The sequence below is a fragment of the Puma concolor genome, chromosome D3 (assembly GCF_028749965.1).
Source record: "Puma concolor isolate L17-30 chromosome D3, mPumCon1.1.hap2, whole genome shotgun sequence".
NCBI classification, from domain to species: Eukaryota; Metazoa; Chordata; class Mammalia; order Carnivora; family Felidae; genus Puma; species Puma concolor.
In genome coordinates this window covers 19,842,144-19,855,906 of record NC_141678.1, presented here as the reverse complement: position 1 = coordinate 19,855,906, position 13,763 = coordinate 19,842,144, and the positions used below count along the sequence as shown (strand labels likewise).

General features: G+C 48.7%; 2 protein-coding genes across 3 annotated transcripts in view; one reads left to right on the top strand and one right to left on the bottom strand.

Annotated features, from left to right (window-relative positions):
* The window catches only part of LOC112870436 (sodium/glucose cotransporter 1-like), a 39,009-nt gene extending 30,060 nt beyond the window's left edge, over positions 1 to 8,949 (top strand). The window contains exons 8-11 of the mRNA XM_086681989.1: positions 684 to 852; positions 3,272 to 3,487; positions 5,773 to 5,872; positions 8,160 to 8,949. Of these exons, the coding sequence (XP_086538115.1) occupies positions 684 to 852; positions 3,272 to 3,487; positions 5,773 to 5,872; positions 8,160 to 8,587 (913 nt within the window). The 3' untranslated portion in view covers positions 8,588 to 8,949. The remainder of the gene's footprint in view (positions 1 to 683; positions 853 to 3,271; positions 3,488 to 5,772; positions 5,873 to 8,159) is intronic.
* Positions 8,950 to 12,992: 4,043 nt separating this feature from the next.
* Positions 12,993 to 13,763, bottom strand: part of RSPH14 (radial spoke head 14 homolog) — an 84,105-nt gene continuing 83,334 nt past the window's right edge. For both annotated transcript variants that reach the window (XM_086681982.1, XM_025933470.2), the window contains one exon: positions 12,993 to 13,292. In XM_086681982.1, the coding sequence (XP_086538108.1) occupies positions 13,054 to 13,292 (239 nt within the window). In that variant the 3' untranslated portion in view covers positions 12,993 to 13,053. The remainder of the gene's footprint in view (positions 13,293 to 13,763) is intronic.

The window sequence follows — 13,763 nt, the reverse complement described above, 5'->3', positions numbered from 1 at the left end:
TCAGCCAGGTCACGATCTCGCGGTCCGTGAGTTCGAGCCCCGCGTCAGGCTCTGGGCTGATGGCTCAGAGCCTGGAGCCTGTTTCCGATTCTGTGTCTCTCTCTCTCTCTCTCTCTGCCCCTCCCCCATTCATGCTCTGTCTCTCTCTGTCCCAAAAATAAATAAACGTTGAAAAAAAAATTAAAAAAAAATAAATAAAAATAAAAATAAAAATTTTTAAGAAAAAATAATGAACATTTGGAGCCTCCACTCAGTTTCATAAAATTTTTAGCAAAATTTAAATAAGTTTCTGAACTTGTCAAAATCTTCAAAATTATGTGCTGTACTAATCTGTCTGAAATTTCTTATAGCGTGCTATCAAGAATTTGATATTTTCCATGTACTATAATGTTAAGCATGACTGACCAAACACACCCTCCAAATGTAGTGAAAATCTATCCATGGTCTAGTAACAGGCAAATGGACAGTTTTATTTGTTCAGAAGTTAAATGATTTTTATCTGCAGCTTTATGGTTCTATCAGTATTTAGGTATGTAGCTGTCTCCTCTGTTCCACATTTATGAATGGGCCTCTGAATTTAATCTAAGGAATAATTGAGCTAATAGTTTATAGTTTATAGATATTTTACTGGCGGGGGGAATAAAGCTCATCAAATTGCCATTGACTATTGGTTTAATTTACAGGTTTTTTGTTATAATATTACTTGCTGTCACCATCCTCTGGGTCCCTATTATGGAAACAGAATACAGTGAACGACTATTTGAATACACACATGCAGTTATGAGCTACTTGACCCCGCCCATTGCTGCCATCTTCCTGCTTGCTGTATTTTGCAAGAGAGTCACTGAAAAGGTAGGTAGGTGTTGGCATGGCCACCACAAGACAGAGTGTGAGGACTTGCCTTCACATCATAGTTGTCTTTGCAAGAGCTGCCCTAGAAGGGTTTCTTGTGCTTCAAGAGTTCACACCATTGCATCATTACTTTCCAAGAGATTATTTCCTCCTGGGTAGACTTAGTCTGAGCTCCCTCATGCATTCAGGGAAAAGGTGAGCTCTAATTTGTTTTTCTTCCCTTTACAATGTAATCCACTTTTAACCATGACATAGATGATGCAGTGTGCATGCTCCTTCTTCACACATATCTGGTTGTAGGAAAATATAATTCTGTTGCCTCTGTACATGGATGCGTCATACTCAGTGATTTCAGGGTCACAGGGGGATGTACAGTAATGAGCTCCTTTCACCCTTCCTATAGTGAAGACCATATCTTCCATTCACACTTTAAACTAAATAAAGATTCCTACTAATGATTCAATCATTTTATCAATAAGACTTTGAAAGCATGGTTTGCTAGAATATTTTGTTTGTTATTTGAATCATAACTTGTTTCCCCTAGCAGCACCCAGTAGCTGGGCCTTGCACAAGTTCCTGAGCACAGTGTCTAAGGTTTCATGTGATCTGGCTTTTGCCTACCTCTTGGCCCTTGCCCTCTCCATGCACAGCCCCTGGGCCCCAGCTACTCCAATTGATTTGCAGTGCTGATTACCTAACTGTCCTATGCCTTCTCTGTTCTCCCTTCACTTGCATACACTGTTTGCTTTGCCAGGAATATCTTTTTACTCTTCCACATGACTGTTGCTTCCTATAGGCCCATCTCAGGTGTCCAGTCCTCTAGACCAACCTGCCAGAGCTCCTTGCTCTGCTCAGCTCACCAAGACTCAACTTAGCACCAAGAATGTGGGGGGCAGGGTGGCTGGACTCTGCAGATGCCAGAGCTGCTGCCCTCTGCTCTGCTGGCAAGGGCATGGGCAAGAGGGTCAGGCTGTCACGAGAATCTGCCTCCCAATGATGACACCAGCATTGAGGTATTGGAGCCTACTGCCAAAGAAAATTGGGAATCTGCTCAGGGGTTCCCCTGACACCCCTTGTCCAAAGTTACAAGCAATTGCAGGTACCCCTTTGACCTAGAGAGTTTCTCTAGGCCTTCTCCTCCACTCTGCTTCAGATGGCATGCTCATCTGGCTTCTGCTGCCCATCTGTTTCTAGATCTTCCCGTTCTGCACATCTCCTTCAATAAATTGTTCCTGTGGATCGTCCACCTGGCTTTTGGTTTTAGGCCTTTTTCCAAGATGTTTGCCCATGTACCATATCTTCTGTCTCCTCTGACATCCATCTCCATCTAAGTCAAGCTCCAGATACAGCTCTAGAGCCAAGATGAAGTCCTTACTCTTAAAGTGTGGACAGTCTGGCTGGAGGAGACAGATTATACCCAATAAGCAGATAAAGATTTCTGATAGTGATGCAGTATTGTTTAAAAGATAAAAAAGGATAGTAGAGGGTGGCAAGGCAGGCACTAGAGGTAGGGGGGATACAAGGACCTTAGCCAAGGTAGTAGGAGAAGACTTCTAAGAAAGTGACCTTGAATCTGAACCTTGAAGGATGAGCCAGAAATACCAAGATCTAGGGAGAGACCCAAGCAGAGGGAAGGGCAAGTGCAAAGGCCTGAGCCAAGAGCAAAACAGGCAGGTAAAACAGGCAGGTTAAACATGCAGGAGGAAGTTTGCATGCAGTGGCTAAAGTGGAATGACCAAGGGGAGAGTGGCAGAGCCAGGTGAAGTCAACTGATGGGTAGGGTGGAGATTTATTCTGATGGCAGGCCATGAGAAGCCACTGGAGAGTTTAAGCAGAGACAAGGCATTCTCTAATGCATACTTTGAAGAGCTCACTCTTCTGTGAGGACAGTGGGCAGGCAGGGGCCAGGAAGGGAAGCCACCTATGTGAGAGAAGATGGCAGTTTCAGGATTAGGGCGGTAGCCATAGGGTGATGGGATTCCACATATACTTTGGAGGCAGAGCCAACAGCATTTGCTGATAGGTTGGTGGTAGGGCAGGATGGAAATAAGGGGACCTGGGATGACTCCTGGGGTTTTTCAACCTGAGCAACCAGGGAGATGGAGGTGTCACCACAGCCTTTTGGACACATGATGTTTGAGATGCCTTTTTATGATCTTACTTAAAAGCGTTTCCAGTGTTTCTCAAGTTCTCTGATTGACCTAAGAGAAAGTGCAGGGGTCTCAGGTCTTGGTTCAGCCTAAGAAGGCATGGCCTCCTCACTGGTGCTTACATTCTGCTTCCTTCCACAAGATATTTAAAGCCTTTGTTACAATGATGATTTTAATTTCAGAACTCAACTGGTGGGGAGGTGAGGCTGATGGTCTGTCTCACCACCCATCCCCTCCAGATGACTCTCTTGGGGCTCCTCCTTTGGCAGGGTGCCTTCTGGGGGCTGACCGGAGGACTTCTGATTGGCTTCTCTCGAATGTTGTCTGAGTTTGCCTACGGACCCTGGAGCTGTGGGGCAAACAGCAAGTGCCCCCTGATCATCTGTGGCATGCACTACCTCTACTTTGCTGTAATCCTCTTCATAGTCAGCCTTTTCACCATCCTGGGGATCTCCTTATTCACGGACCCAATTCCCGATAAACATGTAAGTGCTATTGTGAGGTTTTCTGGGATCAACCCTCAGTCCCAGAGTCCCCGTGAGCAGTAACTAGGCTCTGCTGGTTTGGGAGAGAGTGACTGAATTCCTGCATTCTTTTTGAAAAGAGGAAGGGCTAGGGACTGGGCTTGGGGGATGGGTCAGTAATAGGCAAAGAACAGAGAAAGGGCCCTGCTATAAAAACTAAACTAAAAGACTTTCCAACAATTCACCAATTAGATATTCACTTAGAATGAGAAGTTTGGCTTTTAAGATGCAAATTTTCCTTAGAAGTGTTAAGTTCACTAACCTCAGTGTGAATTAATGTAATCTGAGCAGTCCCAGCTTCCACCCATCCTCAGGGAATTAAGCCATCAGGAAGGGGGAGGGGACTGGAATACTGGAAGCCTCTGGTGGCTCATCTCAGGGCTGGGTGCCTCTCAGCCTTCTCCTGAGCTGCTGTTCCCATCTCCCAGGAAGTAGATATCAGTCACCCCAATTGGAATATAGGAAGTCTGGGCCCAGAGAAATTAAGTCACCTGCCCAAGGTACCACAAATAGGTAAGTGGTAGGGTTGGGCCCCAACCTGGCTCCCCTACATCACCTCCATCAGCATGGCCAGTAGGCTTCGCAGGACAGGGACTTGGCCAGGCCAGAAAGCCCTACTGTGTCTGAAGTTTAGGGAGGAGATCAGAAGGAAGATGAGTCTATGAGATCTACATGCCTGTTTTGCAGCTTTTCCTAGGTTCTGGGTAAAAGCCTTGAACTCAGAAGACTGCCTCAGGGTCTCCCCCTCAATCTTGGGTTTCCCCTCTGGCCATGCTTCCTGGTCAGTGGTTTCCAATTGATTCACTCCTCTCTTGTGCACAGAGCCCAGTTGGAAGAGGGCTAGAGCATATGGGGAGGACAACCAGGGGTGTGGGATGTGCACACCCGCTGCATCAGTGACAACTGGGAGACTGCCCAGCTCCCAGCGCCTTGAGAATCCGGCGGTGGGTAGGGAACTTGATTTCCTGTTGCTCAGGGTCTTAATTGTCTAGATTGTGTTCTTTGCTGTTGTCTTCCTCTCAACTGTTTGGTTGTGCCCACTTCTCAAGCACCCAAGTATTTGTTGATTGTTTACCACCTGCCTCCCAGTGTGCCAGGTGCTCTGGAGAACACAAAGCAGCTGCCAACAAGGGAGGGAGAAGTGAACAGGAGAACTGGAACTTATGGATCAGTGTCAGTGGGCCAGACCCTCTTCTCACCGCCTACCAGAGGAGGTGGGACAACAGGGACAGCACATGAACCCAGGCTCTTCTAGTGCACCCAGCAACCTCTTCCAAAGGGGCTGATAGTGTCGTTGGGAAGGCAAATATACACATATGGCATCATCAGGAAGCAATTAGAGGCTAAACCCAGTCTCTGTTATTAATACAACAGAATTTTACTTCCAACATTTTAGTCTGAGAGGTGGGGCTCAGGCAGGTCTTGGAGTGGGCTGGCCAGAGAGGGGCCAACCCAGCCTGTTCATATCCCTGCCATATGTTGGGGTGGGGATGCTGGGATTCAAATATAATGAGTCTGGTACAATAGATCAAAATCTATTCCAGGATAGGCTTGGTGGAAATGCTCATTTAGTTGGCCCTTAAAAACAGCAACAACAACAATTGGCTGGATTTTGTTACTTCCCAAAGTTTCCATGTGTGTTTTCAGGACAAGAGCAAAGTCACAGAGCAGAAGGGAAGGGACACTTCCTTCTGCATCTGCAAATGCGTTATTGAGTCTGAGTAACTAAGCTCAGTGGGGGGGCCAGGTAAAGCCTCTTCTGGGCTGGGTTAGTGCTCAACTCTGACAGGCAGGAGGAGCTCTTTGAAGGAAAGCAGCTCCCGGGTCTGCCCTGTCCACACATCCAGTCAGAGGGCCTCCTCCTCCACCGGAAGAAGCAGACCAAGGTGACAGGCGGCTGCTCTCATCCTGAAGGGCACAGGTTCCTGGACTCTTAGAACTGGAAGGAGCTCTGAGCACTTTTTCTCCTACCCCTACTGTATAGTTGAAGGACACTGAGCCCCAGACAGTTTGTGTCCCCTGTGCCAAAGCCATGCAAGCACACAGTACCAGAGCCAGAACTGAAATCCAAGGTCCCCAAGTGCCATGCTTTCCCTACCCCATGTTCCTTCTGTCTCTTGTTGGAGTTGAACAACCAGGTCTCATCTCAGTCCATGGAGACCCTGGTGCCCAGCTTCTGGCTGTGACCGGGTACAGTCTGTGTGACAGGGCCCTAGATGGTGACATGCCCCCCGCTTTCTCCCCAGCTCCACCGGCTCTGTTGGAGTTTACGAAATAGTCAAGAGGAAAGGGTAGATCTGGATGCAGAAATACAAAGGAGGAGATCAGCACCCCAAGCACACCCAGGTGAGAAGGATCCAAACCCTGCAGGAGGTCCTGGTTGATAGTGTTTTGGGTGGATGTGGCCTGTGCTGCCCCATGGTCCCTCCTCTCAGAAATGCTTTTCCAGGCAGAGGCCCCCTCTGGGGTGTCTGTTGAGGTTGAGATGCCTCTGGACATCTATGCAGAGGCTTCTGGGCTGGGGAGAGGCAGCAGACACAGTGAGCCACCTTTGGAAGGGCGGGGCAGGGGGAGGAGACAAGGGATCTGGCCCAGGCAGAAGCAAGAGACACCCCAGGAGAAGCCATTGGAGGAGAGGCAAACACTGATGAGTGAAGAAAGATGAAGCCTTAGGACTGGCCATTGGATTTAGCCACATAGAGATGATGCCCTGCCTTAACAAGAGAAACCTGGGGGAGGGGAGGGAGAGAGGGCTCTGGGAAAAGAGGTCTGAGGACAGTTAGATTTCAGTCCCAGCAAGCAGAAGCAGAATGTTCCGGGGAGGGGGGGGGACTCCAGAAGGCCCAGAGGAAGGTTTTTGGCAGATGGGGTCAGAAAAGGAGTGTTGGGGCCATGGGCGGGGGTGGGGGGGGGGGGTGACCTGAGCTTCTTGTGGCCCTGACGCAAACAGGGATAAAGGCCTAATGAGATTAGTCCTGAGTCTCAGGCAGAGAGTACCCAGGGAGGCTGTGAGTTTAGGGGAGGAGGCAGCCTTCTGGGGCCCCCCTCCACCACTGCTAGGGAAGTTCAGAGCCCAAAGAGGCCCCAGGCTCCCTCTTGTCATCTGCAGAGGAGGCCCTGGGGGCAGGTGCAGAGCAGAAGAGTGGCGTATCCTAAGCAAGGTTGTCCCACACATCTGGAGGATGCAGGAGTCTCTGGGAATGTCTCTTCTCTTGGTGGGGGGAAACGGGCTTGTTAGGTGCCAGGTGCTTGTTCTTGGTGCACCTCCCGTTCCTCTTCTTCCTCTCTCCATAGTCATGGGTGGATGATGATGATGATGATGATGATGATGATAATGACAGTGGCTAATATTTACTGCTCACTTGGGATGTGCCAGGTGGTGTGATAGGTACAATTATTATCCCCACTTAGAGATGGGGAAACTGAGGCACTGAACAGTTAAGTAACTTGCCCCAGGTCCACAGATAATCAGGCAGAAATAGCGCACCAATGTGAACATGGGCAAGTTTGACTAAAATGTGTGCTCTCGGCCACTGGCCATCCCACTGCCCATCATATAGCCCTTGGGCCATCATCAAAATGATCAGTTGCCTTTTACATACAGTAGCCTCTTGGGCCTGGCAGCTGCATGACAATATGATAACATGGGTGTTGAGAATGTGCCACTCAGGACTTCTCAGCACTGGCAGCAGAGATCTGTGTCCCTGGCTTTGAGGTCCTCCTGCTGCAGCAGCCCTCCCTGTGTAACAGAGGCTCCTCTGTCCCTGGCTGATGGGTTCTGTCATCCATGGTGCTACCTCAGCCTCGGGACACGGCTGGCATGGATGCTGCCCAACAGAATGAGACAGAGAACAGGTCACAACCAACACTGTTGGGTGCACACTCGAACTTAGATATGCCCATCTGGTAATCAAGGAGGGAACTGTTTGCAGGCAGCCGCTGGACCCACATGGGTGTGCCGGAGCTAGCCGTGGTGCTGACCCGAGCCTGAACAGGCCAAAGGAGCAGCCAGCAGGAGCTGTACAGACAGACAGGGAGCAATTTTAAGTCCCAGAAAGGCATTCTCACTAATTTGAATGGAAACTTCCCTATAAATCCTAGACTTCCCTCCTTTGCCTCCTGAAAATCATCAGTTATTTCCCCTTCAAGTGCCCAGAGTACCTTATTTTGGGCCAGGCCGTGAGACTGATACCTGCCCGAGGAAAACATTCTCTGAGAGCTTGCCAAGGAGAGCAGTGTCCAGAAATCAGGGGATTTCTTCCATCCTCTAGAGAGTAGCGACTGGGGAGCAGTCCTGTGCCCTAAACCTACCGAACTGTGTTCGGCCATGTGCCTAAGACAGAGAAGGGTAGGCACTCCAGGATCTGGGCCCTGTTGAAGGCTCTGCCAGTAGAAGGCAAGCATGGCCCCAGGCAGTTCCCACCCCACTCCTGCCAAACTCCCAAAGCCCCTTATCCCACTCTCCCATGTCTCTGAGGATGGTGGTAGATGTTCCATAGCAGGGGCTGAGGACTGATCATATTGGAGAGAGTCTTTTGGTCTTTCTCTGGGACTGCTGAGATATGACACCATAGAAAGTCCTTCTTGTGTCCTGGCCTGTGATCCTGACCTTTGCCTGTTCCCTCTATTCCAGATGCATTTGAGGAGACCCAGGGCTGCTTCTGGAAAGCGTGGAATGCATTCTGTGGACTGGAGCCACAGCCTGGCCCCAAACTGGCCCCAGAAGAAGTAGCCAAGGAGAGGATGGAGTGTGGTACCATATCGGAAGGGACAGAGCATATATTGGAAGGGACAAAGTGCCATGACATGTCTGAAGGGACAAAGTGCTGTGGAACGTCTGAAGGGACAGAGCACAGTGCCACTTTGGAAGAGACAGAGTGCCATGATGTACATATAGGGACAGAGAGTGGTGACATATTAGAAGGGACAAACCGCAGTGACATGTGGGAAGGGACAAAGTATGGTGACATGTCAGAGATCCCCTTCAGGAGAGAAATTACCAATGCCAGTGGGTTCCTCTTGTTATTGACCATAGTCCTGTTGCACATCTACTACTACTAAGGCAGCTGGGGCCCAGGGGTGTCTGGGAAGAGCAAGCAAACCACAGCCTCTTCCAGAGTCCCTCATCATCCAGTGGAGAAAGTGTTTCCTACCGGGAGACTCATGGATATGGGACCAAGGATTACACTAATGTAAACACTCCCTCAGTGTCACAAATCAAGTGCCACCAGCTGCAGGGCATGCACGCTGAGGGGACAGGGTGAAGTCCATTTGCGACTCCAGAGACTATGCAAATGAGAACATCTGTTCCTTTACAAAATGAGTCATTTTCTCCAAATGGCTCTACTGCATAAACACTGACTTTCACTTTAAATTTAATTTTGGCTTTTTATTTCTAGATATATTTGAGATTTTTACTTGTGTTTACTTCACTGTAACCATTTCCTTCCTATGCCCAACCTCCATTTGCTTTGTTCTCTCCTCCTTTTAAAGGTATGCCCTGATGGCAAAGATGCCATGTAATGTAAGCCTCACCCCCACGTGGGGTTCCCACCTACAGGTGCTGTGTCCACTGCCAATGACCTCACAGACCAGCTGAAGCCGAGGCTGCCCACGGGTGGGACTTCGGCTCCTGTCTGGACCACTGGTGGAGCTGAAGCAGTCTCTGTTCAGTGAAACAGTCCTCTCAACAACTCAGCATTGTCTGGCTAAAGCCATACTGCACCCCTGAAGGGCAGGTGGAAAGGAAAACTTCCTCCTTCTTGAGCTCTTCCCAGTCCTTCCCAGTCTACCTACAATTGGCATGTTATTGGGCATTGGATCCAGGAGCTAAACTCCTTTAGCTGTCAAGTATAGGCCACTCTGAGGCTGTGTTTCTGCAGGGACTCCATAAGCTGCTCCTTCCTCTTCCTTCTTCTCAAAAATCAATAATATGTGTCTTTAGATAAAGTTCCAGGTGCCTTAAAGTGATTTGGCAGAGGCCCACCCAGCATCACAAAAATCACACTCAAGGCACACTCACATGCAGTCTCTCCTCCCTAGTTTATCCCTTCAGCTGACATTTTTGAGTGCCTACTATGTGCCAGCCGCTACAAGGAAATAGTTGTGAATACAGCATAGGAAGCAGAGAGTGAAACACTAGCCATGAGAGCCAGCATTTAATATGGCCTACTATTTTGTTGCCAGGCGTAAGTGCATTATCACATTCAAGCCATAGAACCACACTTTGTGGAAGGACTAGAATTAACCACATCTCATAGGGGAAGAGACAGGCTCAGCAAGGGAACTGAGTACATTGGGAATGGGCATAGGGCCTGGAACAGGCCTGCCTGATACCAAAGATACACACTGGCTCTCCATGAGTTGTGTATACAGCAAGGAGGCCCACCTAGCCTGAGTCAAGAAAGGCCTCCCCTGGCCAAAGAAGGAAGTCAGTGCACTGGACAACAGAAAGGACAACATGTGGAAAGTCATGACACAAGAGTGGAAAGCATGGTTGAGGATGCCAAGACATGGCTTATGCATAGGAGAACAGTGGGCCACAGGGAGGGCAAGGTGAGCATAGGCCTGATTTGCTTTATATACTTTGGGATCATAAGTTCTTGGGAGCTTCAGTGGGGAAGTGACAGGTTCAGATTTGCTGGCTGTTGCTGGAAAGATTAAAGGGAAGCAAGAACACCCGCTAGGAGGCTGTTTAGAGCAACCCAGGCGAGTTAGTGGCAAAGAAGAAAAGAGAAGGGAATGGCATCAAGAGAAGCCAGCAATCAGAAGTAACGGGACTTGACTGACTAGACTTCTGGAGGTTGAGGCCAGGATGACTCTCTGGGTTAAGCATGCAGGCAAAGGGTGCACCAATTCCAAAGACAGGCCACACTGGAAAAGGAGTGGATGTGGGAGAAAAGTTGAGCACCATTTGGGACATGTTGAGTTTGAGTTGCGTGAAGAAACTTATTGCCATCTTGACAATAGTACGTCTTCTGTTCCATGAACATAGGATGTCTTTCCATTTATTTAGGTCCTCTTTCATTTCTTTCAACAATGTTTTATTTTTTGTACTCAAGCTTTGCACTTCTTTTGTTAGATTTATTCCTAGGTATTTTATTCTTTTTGATGCTATTATAAATGGAGTTGTTTTCTTTGTCAACTTTGCTGAACTCATTGATTAGTTCTAATAGTTTTTAAGTGTATTCCTTGAGATTTTCCATGTACAAGATCATGTAGTCTGCAAAAAGAGATAGTTTACTTTTTTCTTTCTAATCTGGATGCTTTTCATTTCATTTTCTTCCCTAATTGCTTTGGCTAGAATCTTCAGTACAGTGTTGAATAGAAGTAGTGAGAGCAGATATCCTGATCTTAGGGGGAACTCATCCAGGCTCTCAGAATTGAGAATGATATTAGCGATGACTTTTTGCAGATGTTCCCTTCTATTCCTAGTTTGGATTTTTTTTTTTTTTTTTTTAGAAATGGGTATTGGATTTCATCAAATGCTTTTTCTGCATCTATTAAGGTGTTTATGTGATTTCTGTCCTTATTGTAGTTATGTGTTACATTGATTCATTTTCATACGTTAAACCAACCTTGCATTCCTGGAATAAATTCCAGTTCATCATGGTGTATAATGCTTTTTTAGTGTGGCTGGATTTGGTTTGCTGATATTTTGTTGAGTTTTTAGGTCTATATTCATGAAGGATATTGGTCTATAATTTTCTTTTCTTGTAATGTTTTTGTCTGGTTTGGGTATGGGGGTAAAATTAGCTTCATAGAACAAGTTGGGAAGTGTCCCTTCCTCTTCTGTTTCTCAGAACAGTTTGTGAAGGATTGGCGTTAACTCTTGCCTGGAGACATTTAAGGATAGATGTTAAGTTGGATAGAAGGGTTCAGAACTTAAGAGAGAGGCTGGGGCTGCAGACCCAGATTTGGGGGAGACAAGGCAGTGGGCAAGCCTAGCTAAGAAGAGAACCTGGTAGAGAAGGCCCATACCAGGAAGGTGAGATTGTGTGGCAGAGTGGGAGGAGAGCAGGCCTAGACAAAGCTGTGAGAAATGCCAACATTACTGGTCATGTAGAGAAAGGGAGTTTTATAAAGGAGACCAAAGAGAGCACAGCCAGAGCCTTGGAAGGAGGCCCAAGACAGCTGCTACAGGAAGGGGGTATCCACACCTGGGCCACAGAGTGGATCAAACACAAAGAGCACAGGGTGTTGGCAGCAAGGCAGTCAGTGACCCTGGCCAGAGCTCTTTGGTGAGGTAGTAGATGTGAAGCCAGCTTGCCATGGGTTGACGTGGGAAGGGGACATGAAGAAGTGGGGGTCCTCAAGCACCTGTTTTGCTGAAGGAGAAAAGGTTTCCTCCTATGGGGCTGGTTTTGAGAATGAGACTTACCTTAAACCCCAGATGGGCTCAGCAGCCAGTCCCTTTTAGAACAAGAGCACCTACTTGGGCTAATCCTCTAATTCCAGGGACACAAACTTCTCTGTTGCTTCCAGGAAAGTAAAAGCCCCAGTCACTGAAAGAACTATAAGAAGGTGCTCACTTGAAGACTCTGGTTCTGCTGATAACGTTTGTTCTGGGAGAAGTGGGCATTCCATGAGCCTGGGAGGTTCTGTCCCATAGGAAATATGGTTGCAGGTTGGCGCTATAATGAGGAAAGCCTCGTTTGAGACAGGGAGCCTCAAAAAGCTCCCCTGAAGCTAAGCTCCCCTCCTGAAGCTTCTAGAATAGAGGTCAGAACTGGCTTGAGAACCATCATCCTGCCAGACCAGGCAGGGAAGGCTGGAGGAGATTAAAGGGTTCCCAAGCCTCATACTCTCCACAGCCTGGCTTCTCCTCCAACCCCTTCAAGCTCTCCAGCTTCATTTGCCAGTTTCATTTGGGGGAGAAGAGAGGCAAGTGGAGACAGTTGGAGGCCCAGATGGAAGGCTGGATAGAGGGCTGCTGTGGGGCTGGGGTATGGTTGGCATAGGCCAGCTGGGAGTTTACTCTTAAGACTTCTTGTTTCTGGGGGAAGATATCTGTCCTGGGCGTGCATCTCTAGGGGGCCTCATACAACTCACATTCCCCCTGAAAGAGCCCACATAGGCTGGCACTGTGACCTTCCCTCCTGACACCCATTGTGAGAAGGGGGAAGAACTGGCTGAACAGGGCAGTATCCAGCCACACCTAAGGGCCTGGTCACTCAAATGTCTGAAACTTGGGTTGTGCCAGATCCAACTGTCTTTCTTCTCCCAATCCAACTCCTGCCCCTCCTTGTCTCTGGAGGGCCTAGCCCTGCTGTCTACCTTCTGTGGGGACTCTTGACCCCAGCAGAGAGCCAGAATGCCACCCTCCCATCCCTGGGCATTGGACTTAGCCCATGCCTCCTTGCCTGGCCACCATGACCCAGTCCTTTGAGGCCAGGTGTTTCCCCTTTGCAGGAAATGGAAGATGTGACCACACTCCAGGAATATAAAGTGCCATTCAGACGCAAGATAAAGAGATTCAGCCCATTTATTCAGGCATGCAGCTTATCAGATCTGGCCCAGTAAAAGGCTCAGGGTTTCCACTCAATGACTTTGATGGCGATCTGTGCTGCCCGCCGCACGGCCTCACTGGTGTCATCCTCCAGGACACGGAAGACGGGCACACGAGATTGCAGAAACTTGCGGCCCTCGGGGGCCTCAGCCAGCATGGTGAGGGCCTTGGTGGCATTCAACCGTGCCTTGCTCAAGGATGAGCCAAGCAGGCTCAGGAGCGGGTGGATGGCTTCTGTGTCCAGGGCGGCATACTTTCCTGTGGGCCACCAACACCACGCATTCCTCAGGGGGCCTCCTGTTCTACCTCCTCTCACCCCAGCCCAATCCTGGCATCTGGCCTCAGGGGAGGTGCCATTCCTCACTCCCTCAAAGGCTTAGCATCTTCCTTTGCCTCCCACCTTGCCCTCTTCATCTCCTGCCCCTCCAGCCCCTCAACTGGCTTCTCCCCAACCACCCTGATGCCTCTCCGGCAATCCAGTTTTCGCAAGGAAACACAAAAAGTAAAACCCAATTGTTAATTTATGTGGCAAATGCTTCTTGAGCACCTACTCTGTGTCAGGCACAAAAACTCACATAGTTCTCTCCCTCTTGGTGCTTACAGTCTAGTGGAGGGCACAGACATTAATGTGTAAAGAAGACATTGCTCCTTAACCTTCACCACCTCCCCGCTGTCCTGGCCTGCTAAAAGGCCAGATGGTTGCCCCCTGCCTCCCATCCTTCCTGCTGT